Here is a 26,629-nt window from a genome sequence, read left to right on the forward strand (position 1 = left end):
GTGGAAGTAACTCAAACTCTTCCTCGAGTCCCTCAACGGCTCCCCTAGGAGGGTTTAATGCTCCACCACCACCACTGAGCCAAATCTACAGAGGAAAGTCCCACACCAATAGTTGCCTTCAGGACAAGATCTGTTACTCACTCTCTCTGATTGAGCTGTAAATTTATACACTCCTGTTTATGCAGGGCTTCATTTGCATTCTACACTCAAACCCTCTCAGGCTTATGGCATGGCTCTGTCCCAGTTGCCCCCAAGAATATCAATCCCTTCCACGAATCCACTCTCATATACAAGCTTAGTTGTGGTAGTGGCACCACTGGGCTATTGTAAGTTAAAATGTTTCCTCTGCATTTTGGGTCACTTTGGGTGATTTCAACACACATTTGGAAGTCAAGTGCACATCAGAATGTGTTATTTATACAGTACATGTGGGTCAAGTGGGACCTAAGCGAAAATAAGTAAGTGAGTCTTCACCTGCTACAGTAGGTGCAATATAATGCATGGAAGTTCAGGTTTGCAAGGTTTTGATTTCATACTATGCACACAACATTTCATCTACAGTGGCTCCGGATCTGAATCTGCGTGTGCGGGGAGTGACAGAGCGTACCATTGACCTGGAGTGGGAGGGGTCGGTGTTGATGACAGACTACCTAGTCACCTACGTGGCCACCAGCCCAGGTGGGGTCCAGCTGGAGATCAGGGTCCCTGGGAACACCACCACCTGCAGTATTCCAGACCTGGAGCCTGGCATCGAGTACAACATCAACGTCTACGCTGTGCTCAACAACATCATCAGTGTTCCTGCCAATGCTCAGGTGTCAACCTGTGAGTACAACAGGCAGCCATTTTCTATTTCTATTTTATTTGGGACCTCTGCTTAAGTCCTCCACAAAGTCCAATTTTTTCTGCTTAGGTTTCCTTTCAGGTGTCAACCTGAGTACTACAACATACAGACATCCACTTTCAACTTATCACACTTCTTCTTTTACAGGAAAGTGGTCTTAGAAGGTTTATTGTACCATCACAGACCGGGGAGGGATTTTTGATTTCAGTTGATTTATTAGGATCCCCATTAGCTAACGCCAAGGTCAGAACATTTGAAACTTTTCACACGCAAAAGTGATTGTACTATGGACGCTATGGAAAAAAAATGCAACTTGCCAGAATTGAAACATGTCACGTAAATTTTACCTACAAACAAAACAACCATTGTTATACTGTATACACTAGGCACCTTGTCCTCAACATTGAAATCTGGGCACTTAGGTTTTCCACAACAACAACACAAAAACTCACACATACTTTCACAGACAAGTTTTGAAAAAAGTCCTGTAAGGAGGAGGCCCATCTTTGCCAACAGGATGTGATTAGACTCTTGCCACCTGCTGGGTATAAATGCCAGATTGGCAAATTGCTGCAGGCTCTCAGTTTCCAGTCAATATTTCTCAGACATATGCAGAACTCTCACTCAGGCCCAGAATAGAACATGTTTACACAGTAAACATTCAATTATCTGTCACGGACTGATTGGGCCTTTGCTAAAAAATTACAACTCTCATCAGCAGGCAACACTCCTGGTTCTGATATTATCACTAATTTTGAAATGATCAAGTAAATAGAGACAGGAGTGTGTTCATGCAATTATGCTCAAGTTTTTTTTCTCTCTCTCCCTATAATATAATTATTAAGCTTTGAATCGTTTATTTTATGTTTCATATGACTGATCTGGACATGTTGTGTTTTCATTACGTGTTTATACCTCAAAGATGACCAAATGAAGAAACATTTTATATGGGGACCATGTAAACAATTACCATATTAATTAAACAGTTTGTTCAAAAGTAATGGATGTGCACCTGCTGCCTGGCCTGTTGTAGTCCACTAAGAAAGAAACTTTAGCCACAGAGTGAGGTCCTCTTCCCCCTGCCCCTACGCATGGAAAGCTCTTTAGTAAAAAGGGAGATTTATTGAGCATACAGAAGAAGGAGGCCTATAATACAGCTCTCCTTGCCTCAAAGATCTCTCAAATCCAGACGGTTTAGTCTTCAAATCCATCACAGAGACGGCCGTGGAGGTGCAGTGGCAACCGTTCTACTACTCGTTTGATGGCTGGGAAATAAGCTTCATTCCAAAGGTAAGGTTTCACCAACAGAGAGGAGAAATATTTATTCAATACTGGCCACATCGCTAAACATTTGAATGAATGAATGTTGTTGAATGTTGTTATTTAGCCATCCTCCACCATGGCCTTTTTTGCCTTCACCTCCCTTCTCACCTCATTTGCACACGTTGTATATAGACTTGTTTATACTGTATTATTGACTGTATGTTTGTTTTACTCCATGTGTAACTCTGTGTCGTTGTATGTGTCGAACTGCTTTGCTTTATCTTGGCCAGGTCGCAATTGTAAATGAGAACTTGTTCTCAACTTGCCTACCTGGTTAAATTAAGGTGAAATAAAAATAAAATAAAAAGTTACAGGGTAGACATATTGTTCATTACATTTGTTACATTTAACAGATGCCCTTATCCAGAGTGACTTACAGGAACAATTGGCTACCTGCCACCCTATCTCTAGGATCCCCGACCATGCAGATCATCTTTCTGCCTAGGGATTGGTGGAAAACTGTTTTGAATTTGAACAAAACAGAAGTTTGTATAAAAACATTAATCAAAACCCTAGAAATGTTGACATCAACCTTACCTACGGTATTTCTGAAAGAAAAATGTATTCAAGAACAGCTTCCCCATAGAGATGAATGAATTCAGGTTTGGCGATGTTCTGGGAAGAGCAGTGTGGCACTGTACACAGCAGTATGCTGAACAACAACAACACACACACAGTACAATAAAACCTGTCATTTTCAACTCAGTCTGCTTACATCTCAGGATAAAATAGCAACATTATATTACTATATTTTTTTACTACAACATTATATTGCAACATTATATTATATTTTTGATATGATCCATTGTTACATTTTTACTCTTGGATGGTAGAAATAGTGGAACATTTGGGGAGGGGATTGATTTTTTACCCTTCAACTTAAAGTACCAAATTAGATGATGGATTGCCCAAGGCTTATTGACGATTAGGTGGATCAGCAAGCAGGAGACATTTTCAAACCCATAGCCATATTAGCCACAGGTTCAAAGTTAGGAGAGCTTTCCCTTTAATTCCCTCTATAAACACCAGGTACTCTTATCCTCAGTCCCTCTCTCTATAATTGACTTTCTCCTTTAGGTGTTCCTAGCTAGGAGGATAGAAGTTTGGCTGGGCTCAAGGACTTAAAGCTGGGGCTTTTAGATGAAAAGCATAAATGCCATGGAAACAAACTCGGGAAAGCTCTTTTGGAGGTGACAGACTATGAATACAAAGCGACATGGGAGTGTTTTGGGTCACAGTGCACTTTAATCTACATCATTGGGTGTGAGGCTGCCTACCACAGTTGACTCTGCTAGCTAGCTCCTTCTCCATAAGGGGTCTGAGTTCAGACTCAACGTCGTCACTTAGAAATCACATTAGAAGTCAGAGTCTCAACCCCTCTGGATTTAATCCACAAGAAAAGATTAACAATAACGTAATGGATGTGAGCATAAAAGTGGGGGCTGGGGACAAACAAGAGTTCACAGTGCCAAAAGCACAAAGAGATGAGAGCTCGCCCACTGAGTCACCCCACACCAACAGCCGTTATCTGAGACGAAGTGACCCTGGAATTAATATATTCACTGTTTTTTTTACCCAATATTATCATACCAATGCTTTATTTTTTATTTTTTATTTAACTAGGCAAGTGAGTTAAGAACAAATTCTTATTTTCAATGACGGCCTAGGAACAGTGGGTTAACTTCCTGTTCAGGGGCAGAACAACAGATTCGTACCTTGTCAGCTCGGGGATTTGAACTTGCAACCTTCCGGTTACTAGTCCAATGCTCTAACCAGCAGATAGCCTAGCTGTTCAACCGTTGGGCCAGTAACCGAAAAATCAACACATTACACTGCACCTATCTTTCATCATCCTGTCAATCAAACATTGTGCACATCACCCTTTTTACTACAGTCATTTACTACAGAACTCTTAACAAGACCTGGAGATTAACCACCAAAAGAACAACCAACGCAAGCAGAATTTATCATAAAGCCAATCACAATATCATATTTATAGATGCCATAACTTGGTGCCCGTCAGAGCAGTAAGGGTTGAGTTTTATTCAGATCCTTCCTCTGCATAAACATCTGTCTGGGGGAGTAGCTCACATGGAACCATGCATCACTTCTCCATCAACAGCAGGTGGGATTGTTAACCTGTGTATGTATGAGAGGACCAGGGCCAGATTACCGAACAGGCACGCAGGGCACCTTTTTGGGGGGAGGTTGGGTCTCCCCCTGGAGAATGGGGGCTCTCAGATAGCATATGATAGAAAAATGTGTAGAACTGCAGTAAATTGTATTTAAAACTGTCAGTGCCCCAAATGCAGTAGTCTGTCCCAGGAGAGGAGCCCAAGTGAAGCCAGAAAGTGTGTCCCAAATTGCCTCCTGTTCCCTTTATAGTGCAGACATTTTTACCAGAGCCTTATTGACCCTGGTCAAAAGTAGTGGACTATATAGGGAATAGGGTTCCATTTGGAAACCATACTGTATATAACAAGAGGAGCCCAAGTGAAGCCAGAGGGTTCTGCCTGTCTGTGTTCTTTGACAGGACAATGATGGAGGGATGACAGCCCAGCTGCCCAGCACCATTACTTCATTCCACCAGACAGGCCTGAGACCAGGGGAGGAGTACACCGTCAACCTGGTAGCTCTCAGGGACCAGGGCCGCAGCCAGCCCGTATCCGCCATCGTCACCACGTGTATGTACGGTTTCGTCGGTGATCCCATAAACCTCACAAAGCCATCATTATCAAACTTCTATCTATCTACTATTATACATAAACATTTGGTTGTAGAAATATCCTTACTTGTGGGTGTTCGAGTGCGTAGACCTGTGGATGTCTCATTGTATGGCATCCATATTAGGAAGTCCCATAGGCTAAAGCCTGTGACACTGAAAATGAGTCTCTTTGCCTCTCATATGTTGTCTCTATATGTTCCGGTATCCCCACTCCATACCTTGTTCTCACCATGTGACAGTCTTTAGGCTAATCCGTGTAGCTCAGACAAAGACCACTCAAGATGGGGGGAACTCACACATACAAATCTCACACACACCACATGCATCACACAGCTGGGAAAATGTTACCTTGACGAATGGCTTGGTCTGCCAGCAATTATGCACTTAATGTAAACTTCACCCAGGAGTTCCTCAGAGTGTCAGTTCCAGGCAGTAGGAGTAGATTCAATTGAACGTTTCCATAACAATTCAAGTTACGTGTCTGCAGTGAAAACACCATTCATTTTCCAACCCTGGCCCACGGTCAGTTGTAATTAAGTAGGCATACATAATTCATGAGCATTCATACATTTTTCAACATATCCACCCGCAGATACCTTATTGGATAAATAAAGACACATTTGAAGTCACTCAATTATTTCTGGGTGTAAAGATTTAGCCATCCTTCTTTGAGGAAAGACAAAAAAGAAAACAATACAAAACTTCTGGTGAGGGAATGAGGGAATTCTCATTCTTGGCCAAGAATCTTGAAACCCCTTGTGCAATCTTCAAGGAAACATCATACGCTCTTTTCTGTCAGGTTTGCTGCAGGAAGAGTTTCGAAGGTCAGGTACAGTAGGTGTTCCAGGTGTTAATGTTTGGGTCAGAAGCATGGGAGAGGTTTAGCTTTGTTACAAGGTCTGTTGAAGCAGCAGATGTTCCCTGCTGCAGCCTCAGTGAAAAACAAGTTAATTATATGGAAAGCCAATTAGCACACTCTGAGAGACATGTGACTAATCAGACATGTGACTAATCACCACTCTGACATTGTTCCCTCCCAGAATGACACTGCTATGAAATAAGTGTTCTGTTCAGTAGATCTACACTGCAGCAAATGTTCTTCCACCTCCAATAATGTTTGTTTTTTTAATGCTCATATATGCTCATATAGCCAACAGCATAATGTGTTTTTTTCCCCCAGACGTAATCTAATTATTGTTGGATCCACACAAATGACATGGGGACAATTTGATTATTGGATGTATTTTCAGTACCTATTTCTATAACGCCCCAAGTCTCTTGTGTTGTTTTACATGGTCAGCAATTAATTAACTGCATTCACTGCCAACAGCTTCATTTTACCTTTCTAAATGTGATTCAAATTTCAGAAAGGCACACACATGGTATATCTGGTATATCTTCTTGCAGCTGCATAGGAACAAAGCGATAATTTCAAAGAAAAGTGAAACCTGCACACTGCTCTTCCTAGTATCACTTTCTTTTAAGCTTTTCTAAATGTGCAAATCCATGTTTTTGTATCAATTCTGGTGCTGTTTGGGACACAACTAGACATGACTACCTCATGTCGTGTTAGTGTGAATTGTACATACAGTACCAATCAAAAGTTTGGACACACCTACTCATTCAAGGGTTTTCTTTATATATTTGACATTCTTCAAAGTAGCCACCCTTTGCCTTGATGACAGCTTTGCACACTCTTGGCATTCTCTCAACAAGCTTCACCTGGAATGCTTTTCCAACAGTCTTGAAGGAATTCCCACATATGCTGAGCATTTGTTGGCTGCTTTTCCTTCACTCTGCAGTCCAACTCATCCCAAACCATCTCAATTGGGTTGAGGTCGGGTGATTGTGGAGGCCAGGTCATCTGATGGAGACCTTCATCACTCTCCTTCCTGGTCAAATAGCTCTTACACAGCCTAAAGGTGTGTTGGGTTATTGTCATGTTGAAAAACAAATGATAGTCCCACTAAGTGCAAACCAGATGGGATGGTGTATCGCTGCAGAATGCTGTGGTAGACACGCTGATTAAGTGTGCCTTGAATTCTAAATAAATCACAGACAGTACCACCAGCAAGCACCCCCATACCATCACACCTCCTCCTCCATGCTTCACGGTGGGAACCACACATGCAGAAATCCTCCGTTCACCTACTCTGCGTCTCACAAAGACACAGCAGTTGGTACCAAAAATCTCAAATTTGGACTCATCAGACCAAGGACAGATTTCCACCAGTCTAATGTCCATTGATCGTGTTTCTTGGCCCAAGCAATTCTCTTATTCTTATTGGTGTCCTTTAGTAGTGATTTCTTTGCAGCAATTCGACCATGAAGGCCTGATTCACACAGTCTCCTTTGAACAGTTGATGTTGAGATGTGTCTGTTACTTGAACTCTGTGAAGCATTTATTTGGGCTTCAATTTCTGAGGCTGGTAACTCTAATGAACTTATCCTCTGCAGCAGAGGTAACTCTGGGTTTTCCTTTCCTGTGATGGTCCTCATTAGAGACAGTTTCATCATAGCACTTGAGATGTGTCTTTAAAAGTTCTTGACATTTTCCGGAACTCTGTAATGAAGCATTTATTTGTTGTTGTTTGACATAATATGGACCTGGTCTTTTACCAAATAGTGCTATCTTCTGTATATCTTCTGTATACCACCCCTACCTTGTCATGACACAACTGATTGGCTGAAACACATTAAGAAGGAAAGAGAAATCACAAATGAACTTTTAACAAGGCATACCTGTTAATTGAAATTCATTCCAGGTGACTACCTCATGAAGCTGGTTGAGAGAATGCCAAGAGTGTGCAATGCTGTCATCAAGGCAAATGGTGGCTACTTTGAAGAATCTCAAATATAAAATCTATTTTGATTTGTTTCATACTTTTTGGTTTTCTACATTATTCCATGTGTTAATCCGAAGTGTTCATGTCTTCACTATTATTATACAATGTAGAAAATAGTAAAAATAAAGAAAAACCCTGAAATGAATAGGTGTCCAAACTTTTGACTGGTACTGTATGCTAACTACCCATATGGATCTCTAGATCATGAACCCTGTCTCCATATTTATCTATGCTATCCCTTACAGTGATTGATGGGCCGACTCAGCTAATAGTGCGTGACGTCTCGGACACGGTGGCCTTCGTGGAGTGGACCAATCCCAAGGCTAAGATGGACCAGATAGTACTGCGTTATGGCCTGGTGGGGACGGACGGGCCTAAGACCACCTTCCGTCTGCAGCCCACCCTCAGCCAGTACTCCCTGCAGGTGCTGAGACCAGGCTCGCGTTACGAGGTGTCCATCAGTGGTGTTCGCAAGGGCAATGAGAGTGGAACCATCTCCACAGAATTCAGTACCGGTGAGGACCGTCAAAAACAGCTGGACCATACAACAGCTGCTTCTAGATCATTGTGCATGCCATGTTTGATGGATGAGGTGTATTTCATGTGAACACAAACAGCACTTTATACATAACTCTACATTCTTCAAATATACTGTACTATTTGTTAAGCTCTTTACATTTTCAGAATGTCTGCCATTACAAATACATTAAAGAATGCCAAACATGTGGGCCTACTGGCATGCTTTTTAAATATGTATTCAGGGCAGAAACAATACCAGTCATAGCCATCTAAATAAGTGTAACTTTGAATGTAATATTTTAAAATCTATTATTATCTATAATTATTTTCTATTTCTATGGTTATATTGTCATGTTTTACTATCTGACTGACTGATGAAACTGCATGTGGAAACCATGTCCAACTTCTGATGATTGGTCTCAGTGGCCCCAACATTGTCAGTTCTGTTGTTCCTCTCAGAGATCGACGCACCCAAGAACCTGCAGGTGCTGTCCAAGGCCTCCACCACCCTGGAGCTGGAATGGGACAACAGCGAGGTGGAAGTAGAGGGGTACCAGGTGGTCTACAGCACCCTGGCAGGGGACCGGTATGATAAGGTCATCGTTCCACGCAACGATGGACCCACCAGCAGAACCACACTCACTGGTGGGGATAACTTTAGTTCATGTTACACCTCTGTTTTTAAGACAAATAATATAATGTGGGGCCTCCGAAGTTGCAGAGTGGTCTAAGGCACTGCATCACAGTGCTGAGGCATGACTACAGCCTCGGGTTTGATCCCAAGCTGTGTCACAACCGGTCATGACCGAGAGCCCCATGGGGCGGCACATAATTGGCCCAGCGTTGTCTGGGTTAGGGGAGGGTTAGTCCATGGGCCATTTCCTTGGCTCATTGTGCTCTAGCGACTCCTTGTGGCGGGCTGGGTGCCTGCAAGCTGACCACGCTTGGGAGTTGGATGGTGTTTCCTTTGACCATTGGTGCAGCTGGCTTCCGGATTAAGCGAGCAGTGTGTTAAGAAGCAACATGGCTTGGCCGGTCATGTTTCGGAGGATGCATGACTCTCAACCTAATATCTCCTGAGTCCTTGGGGAGTTGCAGCGATAAGACAAGATCATAACTACCAATTGGATATTATGAAAAAGGGGTTAAAATATATATATATATATATATATATATAAGATAACGTTCATGCTTTAGTGTGATATGATAAGGACGTCTCTTGAATAACTGAGCGAGATTCTAATGTCTTATCAAAGTACTGATAGGTTTCCAGACATGAGTTTTCAGATGTCTGTCTTATGTAAAGGGAATATCAGAATAAGGGAACGCATTGTCTGTGGGATGACATCTATCAATGTTTTCCTCTCTCCATTTCTGTAACCTTATAAGCTCACTGATGTAATAGCAATTTTTACTTTACTGATTAATTATGCAGTTAAAAAAGGTTAACACAAATCTTAAGAAAACATATTGATGAACAGGGTATTTGGCAAGCCCTTCATTTTTAACGCAGTTTTTAATAGGCAGGTCTGTAAGGCTCCATCTGCTTGCTAATCCTTTCTCTTTAATATCATCATACTGTATTGTCCACCAGGGTATTGCATGGAGAGATTCTTTCACATCACCAGCTAATGTTTAATCGTTTTCTATTCACATACTAATTAAAATCAATAGTTGGCTCGGTGTCTTGTGTCTCTCATCTTCCATCTGTCATACTCTCATACACACTCTCTTTCTCCCTCGCTCTCTCTCCCTCTATCTTCCTCCCTTTCTCTCCCTCTCTCTTCCAACCTCTACCCACAGACTTGTTGCCAGGTACAGAGTATGGCATTGGTATTTCGGCCATGCTTGGCACCAACCGGAGTTCTCCTGCCACAATGAACGCCAGAACTGGTAAGTGAGTTAATCGCCTGGCTCATCTGTGCAAATCAGTGATCTGACACAGAAAATCACAACTACCAGTATCAGTAAACAGAAATTCACCACCCTGTTCTCTTTTGTACCCTACGTGTTTTGTTTGTTTGAATTTCATTGAAGCATGAAAAAACAGCGTCAAAATACCATTTACTGTACATGTGTTTATTTATAGGCTATGCAAATGAGTCTAGTTACAGAATGTGTATTTTTGTCTCTTTGTTTTATTAGCTGCACTAAATCAAATTCCTAACAACTTCGGTTGATTATACTTGAACCACTCTTTACTGTGTGTTTCAGGTCTAGATGTCCCCATGGACCTGACTGTGACAGCGTCCACAGACAACACCATCACCCTGCTGTGGGGGGTGGTCCAGGGGCCTATCGACCACTACATGGTCACCTACACCTCCTCATCTGGACTGACCATGGAGGTTACTGTCCCCAAGGACGTGACCACCACCACTCTCGATGACCTGGAGCCAGGCACAGAATACACCATCACTGTAGCTGCCCAGAGAGGCAGGCAGCAGAGCACTGCAGCCACCATTGATGCCTTCACAGGTACAGTAACTGTATTGTACAAGGGCCAAGTAAGTGACATAACTGACCTCACATTCTACTATTATTAAGAGCAGAGCTAGAAGTAGTCTAACCATATAAACAGCGTTTACACCATGAGTTAACAGGTCATAGGTTATATACCCCTTCTATGGATTCTTTTGGTCTCTGGTCCATTTAGCTATTCCATTTAGGACACAGCCTGTACTGTATCTGCACATGTACCAGTTCCAGGAACCTGGAAATATATTGTATTATTAGATTAATAAAATATGTAGTCTATTAATAACTATTTATTTTCAAATACACTGGTTAAAGGTCAGCTTATTCAGTGAAGCTCCCAAATCACTATACCCGAACAGGCAATTATGAGCTGAAGTGTAGCAATGACTGCTGTACTAGAGAATAGGCTTGCTATGCATGCAATGTGGAACTACTGTTGGAAAGGTGAATACAAATCAAGCTATTAGGCAGTGTCAATCTTTGATGCAACAATTCATGTAAATAATTCACAGTTAGCTAACGTGCTCATTACATGTGCTTGCTAATCGCATCACCATCCTTCATCCATTCATCTATCCAGCAGAGAAAATATATTATTTATTGCTTTTTTTTCTTTACTCCATTTATCTTTCCTGTCCCTCTTTTCTTCGCACTCCTGTACATCTGTCTACATCAGGCAGCAAGATGTCTTGGTAGTCTTCATCTTTCCATTGCTTCTTGTTTTGACAACACACGCCTTTCAGTGTCTTTTATTGGTGAATCTTTCAAAAACAGCCAAGCCTCGTTGACGGACGTGTTTTCATCCCATCTCTACTGTAAACATTGACATCCTTCTTTCCCTTTGTGTTCATCATCATTCCATTGTCACTGGTCTCCTACTCTGTGTGTCTGTCATCTTCAGCTTTTCACATCCACATCTCACTGAGAGGGAGAGAGCCTCCAGAGAGATCTGTCCATTATTGACCAGACATGCCATACACTGACTGACTGACTGTCCCCTGCTTCTTAATCACCAGCCATCCACTGACTGACTGACTGTCCCCTGCTTCTTAAACACCAGCCATCCACTGACTGACTGACGGTCCCCTGCTTCTTAATCACCAGCCATCCACTGACTGACTGACGGTCCCCTGCATCTTAATCACCAGCCATCCACTGACTGACTGACTCTCCCCTGCTATGCCTGCCTCTGAACCAGCCATTCACTGACTGACTGATTGTCCTTTGCCTGCCATCGTCAGAACCCCAGCACCACCAGCCATATTGAGAGCAGATGAACAGATCAAATAAATTCAAATGAAATACAACACTTTATGACCATGCAGCTGGTGTCTTTGACCTTTGACTTTCAGGCTTCAGCCCTGTCATTGCTCTCTACTTGTCTGACATCACGTGGGACTCGGTGACGGTGGCATGGAGTGCCCCGGCCCCACCCGCAGACCTCTACATCCTCAGCTACAGCTCTGAGGACGGCACTGACACCTCCAAGGTCACCCTGGATGGATCCAAGACCTGGTCCTCTGTGGAGGGTCTCCTGCCCTCCAGACAGTACACAGTCAGCCTTATCACCATACAGGGAGAGGTGACGTCTGAAGCTGTCACAGCCACGCTCACCACAGGTAGGCTACTTATTGTATCTCTGCAAGGGAGACTCTTATCTCCCTCACTAACTTCAAGCACCAGCTGTCAGAGCAGCTCACAGTTCATTGCACCTGTACATAGCCCATCTGTAAATAGCCCATCCAACTACCTCATCCCTTACTTTATTTGTTTATTTATTTTGCTCCTTTGCACCCCAGTATCTCTACTTGCACATTCATCTTCTGCACATCTATCACTCCAGTGTTTAATTGCTATATCGTAATTACCTCGCCACTATGGCCTATTTTAGTGCCTTACCTGCCTTATCTTCCCTCATTTGCACACACTGTACATATACTTTTTTTGTACTGTATTATTGACTGTATGTTTGTTTATTCCATGTGTAACTCTGTGTTGTTGTATGTGTCGAACTGCTTTGCTTTATCTTGGCCTGGTCGCAGTTCTAAATGAGAACTTGTTCTCAACTATCCTACCTGGTTAAATAAAGGTGAAATAAAATCAAATACAAAAAGGGAAATAGGGTTGCATTCATTAGTCACCAAATGGACGAAAACAGAATGAGACAGGGAGAGACTACCTAAACTTGTCCAATGACAAAAAAGTTTTGCTACGGTGTGCCCTATTGCATACAACCCAGAACTATACTGAAGGTTCGCATGGTTCAATATGGTTCATTCAGGGACAACAACAACACTAAACTACTGACTAATGCAAAACTGCTGCAACGTTGTATACATTGATTGACCACACTCACCACAGGGTGCATTGATGTCTGATTTCGGCTGACGGTTTGCTGACACAAGACAGTTGCTAACGAAGGACAGCATTTTCCCATACTTAGAGTTTCCTGTACAAACCTCTCGTACTTAGGATATCAATCAATCAAATCAAATGTATTTATAAAGCCCTTTTTACATCAGCCGACACACGTCCCATTGTGCATGCTGTCACGTGGAGTTTGTTGTGGTTTGTTCTGTTTGTCAGCAAGTCGTCTAGCTCCAGAAGAGAACACCACCCAGACACTTTTATGGCATGTCTCTTGCTCATTAAGATTATTACACTCCCAGCTGCACTACTGATGAAACACAGAACCACCTTTCATTTCTTTATTAATGCTTCTGTGTGTAATCCTCTCTTAATTACCCCTGCTTGAACGTGGAGGTGTCGGGAATATTCAGCTGTCGCATCAGCAGGCTGTTACTCACAGTCGCAGCTGCCAAGTAAAAGGGAACGTGTATTGTCTGAGGAGGACCGGACAACTCTATAAACACTATGGAGCCACCTGCACACTGCCATCTGATTACTGCTCTTGTTATTGCGTTGCTATTTTCAGCTTGTTGTTATGAAGCCACGTTATTATATGCAAATGAACCAAAGGGTTGGTGGGCATGCTGTGGTGCCTGGCTGTCTGTGAAGGTTGACATATTTATTTATGTTTTCAAGTGGCACTTCTTATGCTAAGTCTGAATAAAGGGATGGCAACATGTTTACTGTACCATGTGTTGTAGTGCAACACATAGGATGCGTCCTATTCCCTATTGAGTGCACTACTTTTGACCAAGGCCCATAGAACTCTGTTCAAAAGTAGTGTGCTACATAGGGGATAGGGTGCCATTTGGGACACAGACCTAGGTGAATGCAGGTTCGACTTGTACTATAGAAGCACATCTCATTGCTGCATTCTGTCTTCAGTTTGCCCACATTATGTCACATGAATATTTAGTTTAAATTCAGAGCTATTACAGCAGCCTCCATTGCTGATTGGGAAATAAATAAAATATAGGCATTCGCCGCTGTTTTATACTTGCAAAATTTAAATGAAGCTGAAGCCTAACTTATGAATTGTCCTCAATGTTGGTGAATAATATTGGTTATTGTAATGGAAATGGGAGGGTGGGGGTGTTGGTTTATCAAAAACAATTCTGTGTTCAGTCAACAGTAGAGAACCAATCCCTCTATCCCTCCCTTCCATAATGCATGCCGACCTTATAAGTCTCTTTAATTAAGATTCTATTCACGCACCCGTTCGCACTTGAGCATCAATCTAAGTAACATAATAAAAGAATCCCCATCAAAATCCGTCAGTTTAAGCTAGAGATCTCAGGTTTTTGCCTGGGCCGCTTCTCAATCCACCAAATCTGCATATGTTGGCCGAGCTACTGCAGTGTTTGTCAGACCATGAGACATTGCGTATATCGGTCTTCTCACTAAAATGTCTGTAGCATCCAAATGGAAAGGGGGAGACTCTCAGGAACATGATGGTGTTCTCTGTTGTGCTCTACGACCCACACAAGTGGGTCATGGACCCACACAAGTCATGGGACTCGTCTGAAGGTAACACGTACAAACAAATGGAGGTAGTGTTGTGTCAACAAAAATAAGGGGTTAAATGTGTCCGAAAAAAACCAAAACATTTCCTGAGCTTTCTTACTGTATACAGTGCCTTGCGAAAGTATTCGGCCCCCTTGAACTTTGCGACCTTTTGCCACATTTCAGGCTTCAAACATAAAGATATAAAACTGTATTTTTTTGTGAAGAATCAACAACAAGTGGGACACAATCATGAAGTGGAACGACATTTATTGGATATTTCAAACTTTTTTAACAAATCAAAAACTGAAAAATTGGGCGTGCAAAATTATACTTTTGCAAGGCACTGTATCTCCTAGATATAGGACATACACTTCAAAACCTTATTCCTTATTATTTATTTTTTGACTGTCTTTTTTTCCATTTATGAATGTGTTATTCAAAGGGTTTCTAACGGCCATAGTAAGTAAAGGCCAAATTCAATATTTGATCAAAGAAATTCACTGTAGCACATTCAGAGATTGATTTATAGCCGCTAATCCAAAATAATTCAAATTAAATTAAATGTAAAAAACACTTTCTGTTTGTCATAGATGGATATAATTAATATGAGATGCAAGGCGAGGTCCTAACGAGTTCAGTAAGCCAAGCTATAGCTCTGTGGGATGCTCACAGGGATGGGGGCAGATGTTTTTATCACAAAACATACAACAGATTTTTCTCTCACAAAACACACAACTATGCATTTTACAGTGATAAGGAAGGTGAAACCTTATAGTCATTTTATAATTTGATTATACTATATTTAGAAAGCATAAAGGTAATTTCAAGCCTACAGTTTTATTGAATCAAAATACATCATAAAACATGTATCATATTTGTACTGTGTACTTGCGCTTGTGTCCTCAAAAGTGACTACACCTAAACAATTTATAACAATGTTTTCCAGAAAGGTGATATATTTCATATTTCTTTGAGTGTGCAACATGACTAGTTATTGTTTATGGCCCTCTCATGATAAATAATTACTTTTGGTGGTTACATAGATTACATTTCAAATTACATTTAGTTACATTTAACTGGTTAGTACCCCCCCCCATTCCCCAAAGGCTTAGACTTTTAGAGGTTAACTGTTTGCTCACATGGTCTCTGGTAACCTTTGCTGCCGCAGCAGTAATGGCCCTGGGGACAGAAACAAATCATGAACTAATCCCGTATGGGCAACAGCACTTGATCACAATGCAAATATCCATCACTGTTCTCCTGGCTCTGGCCAGCACAGCCTGCTATTTACCTACATATTTTATAATGTACCCAATGTGCAGGATAAACACAGTGCTTCTTACACTATGACAGGAAAATGTGTTGGTTATATCAATAAAGAAGTGTCTGTATATACACTTCATTTAACTTCCACTGCCCTCCAAAATTTGCCAAATTCCTTCTTCAGTTTTCTCCTCAATTCAGCCACCTTGGTTGGAGAGAGAGGAAGTGGCAGTATTCCCTTGAAACCTTTTCCTTTCATATATGGAAAGCATAGACTTCAAAGTGCTGAAATATATTGAACACACGGAGGTAGCAGCTTCGATAAGAAGGTTAAGTTAAATGTCAAGAGTGTCTTGTATGAGCGTATAGTGTGTGTCTTAATAGCCCTTTCCACTCACAGTCCATCTTCCCGAATTCAGGTTGAAAATGACTGAATTTATCATTGATAAGCACCTAGATTGGAAAGCAGTGGCTTTACTGTAACATGCTATACAGGATGTCAGAGCTCAGTTTCTCCGCTTCACATCGCTTTATCGGTTTTGACTGACAGCTGTTATAAACTTGAGCCCAGCATGCGACAAGAAGATGCCCCCATCCCACTAATTGGGCTACTTTTGCACATTTGTTGTTGTCTGAGGAGGGAAATGTTGTAAATTGAGAAGAGTCGATGTGTTCTGAAAGATGAGATGTTGAGCATCATAATAAGAACCGCTTTGATGTCATACCACATACACACGACTCCAAATGTGCACTTAACATTTCCATATGACAAATATGTTTGATCCATAGTTGCAAGGATGACATGCGTTATACCCTGTGTTGTCCTGAACAGATTGAGCCTATGTTTGTCATATTGTGATCAAAATTTGCCACAGAAAACATACTTGAATGTGCTCATGACTCCATTCTACGCCCACCAAAATGACAATTTCTTTGTTTGAAGTGCCTTTTGAAAGCCTAACACTGTACAATTGTATTTTAAAATGTAGCTAGCCACGTTGTCAATAGAATAAGCTTTGAAGTGATGTACACCTGACCCAGATTGCGATTTAATGGAACGTTTTTGGATTGAGCAAACAACAACAGTAATTGTGTAATGGTGGGGATGCAGGGCTGTGTTCCAAACCAAATACATTTCAAGTGTGCTTGTTTCAGTTCCTCAATGGCAAAGCTATGAGAGTTTAAAAAAAAAGATATATTTTAAAAAGTATAGCTGAAAGCTCTTTACTTTAGTCATAAAAGAGCATTGAAATTACTTAGGAACTGTGCACAGTTTGGAGAGGTGTGTGGCCACTTGAAGGCACCAGTTAGACCTCTCACTCAAACCCTTGTAATCATTTTTTCGTATCTTGCACCTTCTGCAAGATGTAAATTATCTTCATATTATGTTACTGAATGTATCCAGAGTGTTTTCATATTTCGTTACTAAGAAATGCTGTGAAAAGTACAGGAAATGTCAAATGCACATACAGTAAAAGCAACATTGTAATGTCTGGATTCAGTATTGTGTCAGGTGAACTGTTGTGTCTTCACCTTTGGTCTGATAATTTCACCATAATCTCCAACGTGTTCTCTCAATTAAGAGAGAGTTATTCAATTTGGCCCAATTTCAACAAGTATAACATGTACTATTATTCTCTGTCGTAGGAATGGACCCACCTAAAGAGATGACTGTGTCATATGTCACTGAAGACTCTGTCATCATATCATGGTTGAGACCTTTTGCCCCCTTTGACTATTACAAGATGTCCTACCAATCAGCAAGAGGTAGGCTAAGACATGTTTTATTTGAAAAGTTACTTAAAGGCCCAATGCAGCCATTTTGAACCTAATATCAAATCATTCTGGGTAATAATGAAATAACTTACTGGATTAGTTTTCCATTCAATGGTCAACATGAAACAAACAACAACAAAAAACATTTCTCAAGCAAAATGTTTGTCAAGACTGTCTGGGAGGGGTCTGTGCGGGGAGGGGAAGGGCGCCAAAGAGGTGCTTTAAACACAGTGTGGATCAATCCACCAGAGCGGAGGGGCTTAATGGGAGGTATATGTAAGTAGAAAAAGGAACTTGCTTTGTTATTGGTCTGTCGCACGCCAGGCTTTGTTATTGGTCTATCGCACACCAGGCAAAGCCAAAACTCCATCTGTGCAAAACATGCTGATTAGAAGGTCCTGTGTAGATTGTATTTTCAACCAGCAACTATTGGGAAATAAAACGGATCACTTTTTCCACCCCTTTACAGTGTTAGTTTCCTCAGTTGAAAATGTGACATTTGACTGCACTGGGCCTTTAAATAAAATACCAAACTGTTATTCCATGGTCTCGTGGAGGAAAGATAGCATGACAGCAGCAACAGTGCGAAATGAGATTAAAATACTTTTTATTTCATTTTCCTCAGGGCGAGTGGACAGCATCGTGATTGACAACGACGTGACCAACTACACCCTGTCCAGCCTCCACCCGGCAACAGAGTATGAGATCAACCTGAATGCCGTGAGGGGAATCCAGGAAAGCAAGTCCATCACCACCAGTGTCTTCACAGGTCAGTATGGTCCCCATAAGGAGCAAACTTCGATCTCAGTCACAATGCCACTCTTCCCCTGTACATTTTTACTGGTCCAAATGTACATTGTATTATATCATTTTTGTATCCACATTCCACTCCACATTTTATTCCATATACTACACCAAATGTTTTGGTACCCCTCACCCCTTACTATCTCAGCCACAATGCCACTATAGAAAGTGACTATGTAAAGGGACTGAACAATTTGTCAAATGTTTTTGCTCCAAAAGTCAATGCACACATTGTGTACACGTTGTATTTATGGAATCTTTGTCTCCACATCCTGCACAATTCTACAGAACAACTAATGCAATTCTGTTTTGTTCAATAATTTAGCTTGTATACAAAAATGAAAGCTAGCCTTGTTATTATATGTCTGCGCCTAGGGGTCTGAGATGGGGGGACAAAATGTTCTGGAGTCAGACATTGCCTATTTCAAAGATAAATGGAATGTTCTGTCTTTTCAGTGAATTTTATTCCTAGTACCAACTCTGTGGAGCGCTCACTTCGCCAGCTGCACACTGAGAAATTGTGTTCCAACACAGACATACAGACTGTAGAATAATGTCTGGCTACATGCCTCTCATTGCAGCCGCAGTGAATGTAGTTACTGTTACCGCCTTGACCTTATAATTGGTAGCCTCTCCTCCTATCTATCTCTGCATTTCCTCTGTCAGTATATCAGCCAGTCAGTCAGTCAGATAGACCTCTCAGCATTGATCTGTGTGAGATGTGAGATATATTTCACTGATAGTGAGCCACCAGAGAGAGGTGTGTAGGCTGCAGCAGCTCCTCTGTGTGTGAAGTGAACTCCACTAACCTGGGCTTAACCAGCTCTCCACTGCATGCATAATCATCCAGCTGATCCTGAAGAGCACCACCGCATACTGATGAGCCAGTTAGAGATTTCTGCTCCAAAATAAGCAGGCTCATAACTAGAGAAGAGAGACAGAAGAGAGAGAGAGAGAGAGACAGAGAGAGAGAGAGACAGAGAGAGATGGATAGAGTGAGAGGTAGAAAGAGCAAAATTAAAGTCTTTCTGCTTGTGCTGCTCTCTACTTTTAAAGCGGAAGAAAGTGCTCTGCATTTGCCAACTCTTCTTATAATGACGCAGGGCCTGTGGTGCTGCTACTATAATAACGCCAGAGGATAGCCTGGAGAAATAAAATGCCAGAGTGGCATCATTAAATTAATTTAAGGATCGGACCCTTTTTTTTTCAATGTTAGCCTAAAATGACATACCCAAATCTAATTTATCTGTATTGTTGTTGTTTTTTACACTTGAATAGAATACAAATGCTTAGTAAATACATATTTGCTGCTCCATAAGACCCCAAATACACAGAAAAAAAGAAAACTCTCAATTTTCACAACAAAAAGGTGCTATATGGAGCCAAAAGGGTTCTTTGACTGTTCCCATATAAGAACCCTTTTGGAGAACCTCTTTGAGTTCCAGGTAGGACCCTTTTTGGTTCCATGTAGAACCCTTTCAACAGAGTGTTCTACTTGGAAGCCAAAAGAGCTCTACTGGGAACCAAAAAGGCTTATCCTATGAGGACAGCCGCAGGATCCTTTTGCAAAAAAAATCTAGGAGTGTAGAGTATCACAGTGTAATTCAAAACTAGAAAAAAAGCACACAATATCCTTTCGTAGTTATAGAGTTTACTTTTCTAATAACGTATTGTCAGAGGAAAACTAGAATTCTGCTAACGCAGACGCTATGATGAATCTCAGGCCCTGTTTCACAAAGTGGTGTGAAGGAGCATTATAGGACAAATGGCAGGGCTCATTAAAACAGGGTCATAGCCCCAAGAATATCATTCCACTGTGGTGTGATTCAGCCAGAGCGAGATAAAACATATTATGGAGAGAGGCGCTCTATCTGACAAATGGGGCGCAGAGGGTTCTCACCTTCTATACGAGAGAGAGATGAGAATTTGATAAAAGTGCCTCGAAATCCAGATTGTCAGATGAGAAGCTCTGCCCCGAACTGGGTCGGCGCCCCACTTGCAGGCCAGAAGCACGAACACAGTCAACTTGTTAAGATCCTTCGCACTAAGGGAAAGTTTGCTGCAGTCGCTGGAGAGTCCTGCCTGCCGGGTAGCGACCGATGTCAAGCTCCGAGGCACTCGCTGCAATTCCAAAGGTAATTAGTGTCCACGATTCACTGGACTGGAGTCAACTGTCCAGCTGATGGCTGTGGCTGGGACAGAGACGTACTGTGGCTCAGCAGACTCTGGGTGTATGTTTCTGCATTGTATTGATACTGTAGCTGACCAGCTTTCACACAGTCAGGGCAATGTGTAACACTTTACTTGAAGGGTACCAAGAACTTCATAACACATTTTTACCCCATAGGCTACACTACATTCTTTAATTTATACAATTCTTATATATGCTTCTGCTTATGGGTGTGGTATAAATGGGGTATTGAATGTATGCTGAAGTCCTTGGATACCCTTCAAGGTTTTGGTCTGGTTGGGGCACATCGTCAGCCATATCATAACTACACAGAGATTGATGAATAGATTATTACATACTTTGATTGATTCATTAAGTAGTGTTTGGCTTACTCAGTCTAATCTAATTACATTTGATTTCATTTCAAATTGTCAGCTTTCATTGGATTCAATTAAATATTTAAAGTAATGAGTTTAATTAAACCCATTCTATCCATGGTGCGAGATGTGAGGCAGTGTGATTATGATTCCGAGATATGATCTTAGCTGTTTCCCATTAATGAGGGTGTGGCCTAGAACTATTCATGTTTGGATGCCAGCTGTTTTCTTCTGTGTTCTCAAGAATGGTTCTTGCAGTACCATGTGGACTATATACTTCTCTGCAGAATTATACAGTATAGTCCACATGGTGTTCTGTAATTGGAACATACAGTCAATGGAATTTAGGAAAGTGATGGGGTGGGATCTGTGAACCCCTCTGACCCACTTTTTTGTATTCATCTCTCACTTTCTCTCTTTGATGCAGCGATGGACATGCCAATGGAACTGACAGCCCTCAACATTACCCCACAAGGAGCTTTATTGCAGTGGAACCCTCCTCTGTCCAGCGTTGACAACTACGTGCTCACCCTCACCTGCAACCAGGGTAGGCAGAATTATTCTCTTCTCACAAACTATGTATCTCCGCCACAGGGGTGGAGCGTGTGGAGCACCCTGAGTCTTTAGGTGGACTCCTGCCAGGTCGACTCTGAGAGAAAGTCTAACGTTGTGTCCCAAATGGCACTCTATTACCCATAGATCTCTGGTCAAAAGTAGTGCACTATATTTGGAATAGGCTGCCATTTGGGCTGCGGCCTAGGACAGCTACTTGTAAATCAGCGCAGACATCAACCTGTTAGTCGATGCCGCTTTCATCAATATGGCCACAAATGATGGTTCTTCAGCAACCTCTTGCCAATGTGCTCTATTGACTCTAGTGTGTTCATTAAGTGTGATTTCTCATTTACTAATCCAGACTCATCTAGGCAATAGCATCTTGGCAGAAATGGTTTGTTAACCTGTTACTTTTCATCATCAACACGGAACCTATTTCTAAGGATATAGTAAGCCATTCATTAAACAGGCAATTTATCTAGATTGGTTATACAAAGTTTAGTCGTGCAAGCAAATAAGAAATTGTGAATTTAAGTGAAATTGATTTCAGCAACATGCAATTAAACCTGACCAATAATAACCCCAATCTACCAACCCTGACAGTGACTGTGCATATCCTAGGCAACTGTTATATATTCAAATTGTTTAATGTAATCATAAAATCCAGGTTGTGTTTACAATCTCATGTAGTCTCCTATTCTAATGTGAGTCTTTGTGTTCCTCCTTCTCCTTAAGTGACAGCTGACACCTTCCTGGTGGAGGGTGGGAAACAGGAGCACCAGCTCACTAAGCTCTTGCCGAGCACCACTTACTCTGTAGCCCTCTATGCTACCAAGGGACCCCTGACCAGTGGAACGGTCATCGCCAACTTTGCAACACGTATGTCACGTACTTTACTTGCTTAGCTACTTACTGTTCCACCTACCCGTTCAGAACTAGCCCACAAAGACTACTGAGAGCAAGGCAAGCTACTTACTGTTCCACCTACCCGTTCAGAACTAGCCCACAAAGACTACTGAGAGCAAGGCAAGCTACTTACTGTTCCACCTACCCGTTCAGAACTAGCCCACAAAGACTACTGAGAGCAAAGCAAGCTACTTAAAACTCCTTGAAACATACTTCTATTCAACTAACGTGTGCCCTCTCACATTTCTTAGTTAAAGTGTGTCTAATTAGCAACAGGAATCCTTTCCCCTCTCATTGAGGCCCTTGCAGTGTGATCACGGACTGACCACATCTCTAATGCTGGTATACAGTGTTCATATTAGGACAACCTCAGTCTCATACATTTAAAAAAATAATCTCAGTTGCCAGGACTGAGGCTGTCCTAAAATGGACACCGTACTGCTAGCTAACAATCTTCACAAGCCAATCATATCATACCTACTCCACTCTAGGGAAGGGAGAAGAGGAGGGGAGGAAGATGGTGTAGATTAGCAGAGTTGGGTCTCTGGGCCCAGTTGCATAAAACATCTTAAGTGTTCCCTTACCTAAGTTAAGGGTGTTGCATAGAGCACCTCAAATATTTCATTAGGGAAGGGCATAATTGAAGTGTTTTACTGTGGTTTGAAGGCATATATGGCAGAAAGACTATCAGGTTACCATGGAGAAGACCTGATTCACTGAATGAATTTCTCGTCAAAGAGATTACATTTATTTTGTGATCGCAAAATAGAACTTCCACAATCAAGACAGGAGAAACAGTTTGATTCAGAAGATAATGAAACACGTTTTTTTGTTACTTTTTTCTGAACTTGTTTCTACGACTTTCTAACACATCAAGTTAGCAGAGTAGGTAGCTACCTAGACACCTAGCTATGTAGCCATGGATTATGCACCTTTCATTGTTTAGCTACCTGGCTTGCTGATGGGTGTTTTCTTTTCGAAATCAGGGTAGAGGAAAGCAACATTCACCTCCACAAATGCGTTTTACATCGATATCAATACTCAATGAAGCACCTAAGGGACCTCATGGGCACCCTTAACTTTTTCACTTAATTTAAGGGGTAGATTTGCTTTAAAATGTTTTGTGCAACTGACTTAAAGTTACAAAACTCTAAGGGAAAAAAAGATAAGGGGAAAATGTACTTTAAGATGTTTTGTGCAACCGGGCCCTGAACTTTATTTTCAGTGTTTCATGAACAAAACCATTCTGTCAGCAGCAGGGCATTAATATCCCCAAGGGAGCATCATGGCCCAGGCTGCACTATAGTGGAACCACATGAACATTTTCAGGCCAAGTGGGCTGCTGCCTGTGTAGTGTACACAAACAAACGTCCAGAAAAAAAAAACTAGTAGCTTTTTGGGGCTTTTTTGTCTTGCGGTAAAAGTCTCCCTAGGGGAGGGGCAATTCCACTACATTTATTTAATCAACCAGTTCCCTTTGCAAAACCTTATTTATAGACACTGTTTTTCGACAAATTAATTTGTCTAAAAGTGTCACAGGCCATTGGTTTTGCTACTCAAGGGCCAGCCTTGTTCTCTGATGTTGACACGTAATCACTGAATGGGGTAGCCAAGTTCACCAGACTTCAGAGACTTTTTACATTTTTAATTTGGGTGTTATTTAATTTTCGATGCTGTTACTCTCCGCTTACGCTTTGTTTTGGCTGACTGTTATGCTCGGATAAAAATGTGCCTGTGTTGATGGCCTCTTATGAACATAAAGTTATTTGCTGACTCACTTTCTAAAAGACTTGACCAGCAAGAGAGATTTTATTTAGGGAAGTTTTAGAAATTATAATGTGTCTTCAAAATAAGTACTTTGGTTTAGTATACACCTGAACCAGTGCATGGGGATTCACTTATTAATTGTTTCTTGATGGAAACAAGTTTTCTTATCATATAGTAATAATCCATTACTTCACTTGCCATCTGTTTGCAGGTTGAGACACCTCTACATTATATGTCCAAAAACACCATCTCTCAGAATAGTGTTCACATGGGGTATAACGAGAGAGAGAGAGAGAGAGAGAGAGAGAGAGAGAGAGAGAGAGAGAGAGAGAGAGAGAGAGAGAGAGAGAGAGAGAGAGAGAGAGAGAGAGAGAGAGAGAGAGAGAGAGAGAGAGAGAGAGAGAGAGGTGTAGGCATTGTCATGGCTTGATTCAATCAAAATTAAAGGGGATGAAAGGAAAATTAAGATTGATGCCCTCTCAGGCATCGCAGTCATGTTGAGGAGAGAGGAGGAGAATGGCAGTCTGTCAGATAAGACCTCGAAGAGGCAGATATGGTAGTGTGGACACCCACATTGTGATTTCTCCAGTGGGTATAACTGCTGTGTGGAGATGTCATTGCATCTCATGTAGAAAGTCCTTCAGTCCAGAGGCCTGAGGCTATCAGTGGTAAAACACTGTTAATTACTGAACTGTCATAGATCTCCCCTGAAAACACCTGAGGACAACAGGAGGAAAGCGAGATAGGAAAAAGAGTGAAACCGGAAAAAGAGTGTGCAGCAGGTGTTCAAGTGTGTTGGGCCAGTAACTGAAAGGTCGCTGGTACAAATCTCTAAGCCAACTAGGTGAAAAATCTGTCGATGAGCCCTTGAGCACAGGTAGGCTGATGAGTTTTGAGCAGTAAAGGATGCTGGGTTAAGGACGATTAGAATGCATTCGCAGCAGGATGACTCCAACTAAGGTCCGCTAGAGGGGTGTTCATCAAATTAGGAGATAGATCACAATTGGGCAACTTTTCCAATTTAAGTACAGTATTTGGACACTAGAAATGGACATACTGTAGCCACTAATGATTTGACTCAATGGAACAGGGACATAGTTATCTGCTATCTGATTTCTCCCCTCTAGCCATGGACGCTCCTTTGAACCTGACTGCCAGTGAGGTGAACCACCGCAGTGCCCTCATCTCCTGGCAACCGCCCATCGCAGACATAGACAACTACATGCTTACATACAAATCAGCCGATGGCAGCAGAAAGGTAGGCAGAAAACAGTAGGGCGTATCTACCTTTATTAACAAGAGTTCCCAATCACAGACACACGCTGAACTGTGAACTGTAGTATCAAGCCAAAGCGGCTCAAATGGGAAATGAATATGAGCCATGCGTGTTACGTGTAGTGTTTACAAGCTTCCAAAATACTAGCCTTTCCCAGATCTATCTGTGCTCTTGTTTTCTCCATTGTTGTCATTGTCAAGTCAAACATTGGCATGACAATGAGTGGCAAGGAGTCACGACTTCCGCCGAGGAGGGTCCCTCTCCTTGTTCGGGCGGCGTTCGCCGGTCGACGTCACCGGCTTTCAAGCCATCCACGATCCACTTTTCATTTTCAATTTGTTTTGTCTTTGTCTTACACACCTGGTTTCAATCCCCCCAATTACTTGTTCATTATTTTACCCCCTGTTCCCCCATGTTTGTTTGTGAGTAAGTGTTTATTGTATTGTGGTCCGTATTTGTGGCCTTGTACTTATACGACGTGTATTTTTTTGGTAAGAGTTGTCTTTTTCTATGAGTTTCCAATCAAGCTCCCACACGATGCTGAATCAATAAGCCAAAGGTCCTCCCAGGAGATATGATTGATAATACAAGAGCCATAATATGACTGTTACCGGTAGAGTTTTGAAGCTATCAAAACAGTGTAAATATCTCCCAGACAAATGACCGCTTAGTACAGATCCATTGCAGAGCTCTACTCGGCAATAGAGCCGTTTAGATCTTTTAATTTGAGTCCTGGAAACGTTTTCATTTTAATTACATTCTTTGATGTAGCTGAGTAATATTAATAAAGTAGATTAGGAAGGTTATTCCATTGCAATATGCCTATTAATGACTCACCAGGAACAATTTCCCCTGATATTCTACAGCAGATATCTCTCTCAACTAATTACATCATTCAGGCAGAGCCCAAGAATGGGTCCCAAATAGTACCCTATTCCCTATATAGTGCACAACATATGACCAGAGCACTATGTGCCCTGGTCAAATAGTGCCCTATATCGGGAATAGGATGCTATTTGGGACGAAGAGCCCAACACTGTACTGTCCTCACGGTCTTCATCTTAACTAGCTTTTAAACTTTTTTT

The 26,629-nt window shown here is 41.7% G+C and overlaps 1 protein-coding gene across 3 annotated transcripts in view; it reads left to right on the plus strand.

Moving 5' to 3' along the window:
* The window catches only part of LOC124009674 (tenascin-R-like), a 123,880-nt gene that overhangs the window by 81,348 nt on the left and 15,903 nt on the right, over positions 1-26,629 (plus strand). For 2 of the 3 annotated variants that reach the window (XM_046321720.1, XM_046321718.1), the window contains 13 exons: positions 562-825; positions 2,019-2,134; positions 4,701-4,851; positions 7,984-8,253; positions 8,699-8,902; positions 10,061-10,150; positions 10,472-10,735; positions 12,088-12,354; positions 17,561-17,680; positions 18,315-18,458; positions 21,468-21,587; positions 22,331-22,474; positions 25,396-25,526. In XM_046321720.1, the coding sequence (XP_046177676.1) occupies positions 562-825; positions 2,019-2,134; positions 4,701-4,851; positions 7,984-8,253; positions 8,699-8,902; positions 10,061-10,150; positions 10,472-10,735; positions 12,088-12,354; positions 17,561-17,680; positions 18,315-18,458; positions 21,468-21,587; positions 22,331-22,474; positions 25,396-25,526 (2,285 nt within the window). The remainder of the gene's footprint in view (positions 1-561; positions 826-2,018; positions 2,135-4,700; positions 4,852-7,983; positions 8,254-8,698; positions 8,903-10,060; positions 10,151-10,471; positions 10,736-12,087; positions 12,355-17,560; positions 17,681-18,314; positions 18,459-21,467; positions 21,588-22,330; positions 22,475-25,395; positions 25,527-26,629) is intronic. The other variant, XM_046321721.1, reaches the window with a different exon arrangement.

The sequence above is a fragment of the Oncorhynchus gorbuscha genome, linkage group LG22 (assembly GCF_021184085.1).
Source record: "Oncorhynchus gorbuscha isolate QuinsamMale2020 ecotype Even-year linkage group LG22, OgorEven_v1.0, whole genome shotgun sequence".
In the NCBI taxonomy this organism is placed as follows: domain Eukaryota; kingdom Metazoa; phylum Chordata; class Actinopteri; order Salmoniformes; family Salmonidae; genus Oncorhynchus; species Oncorhynchus gorbuscha.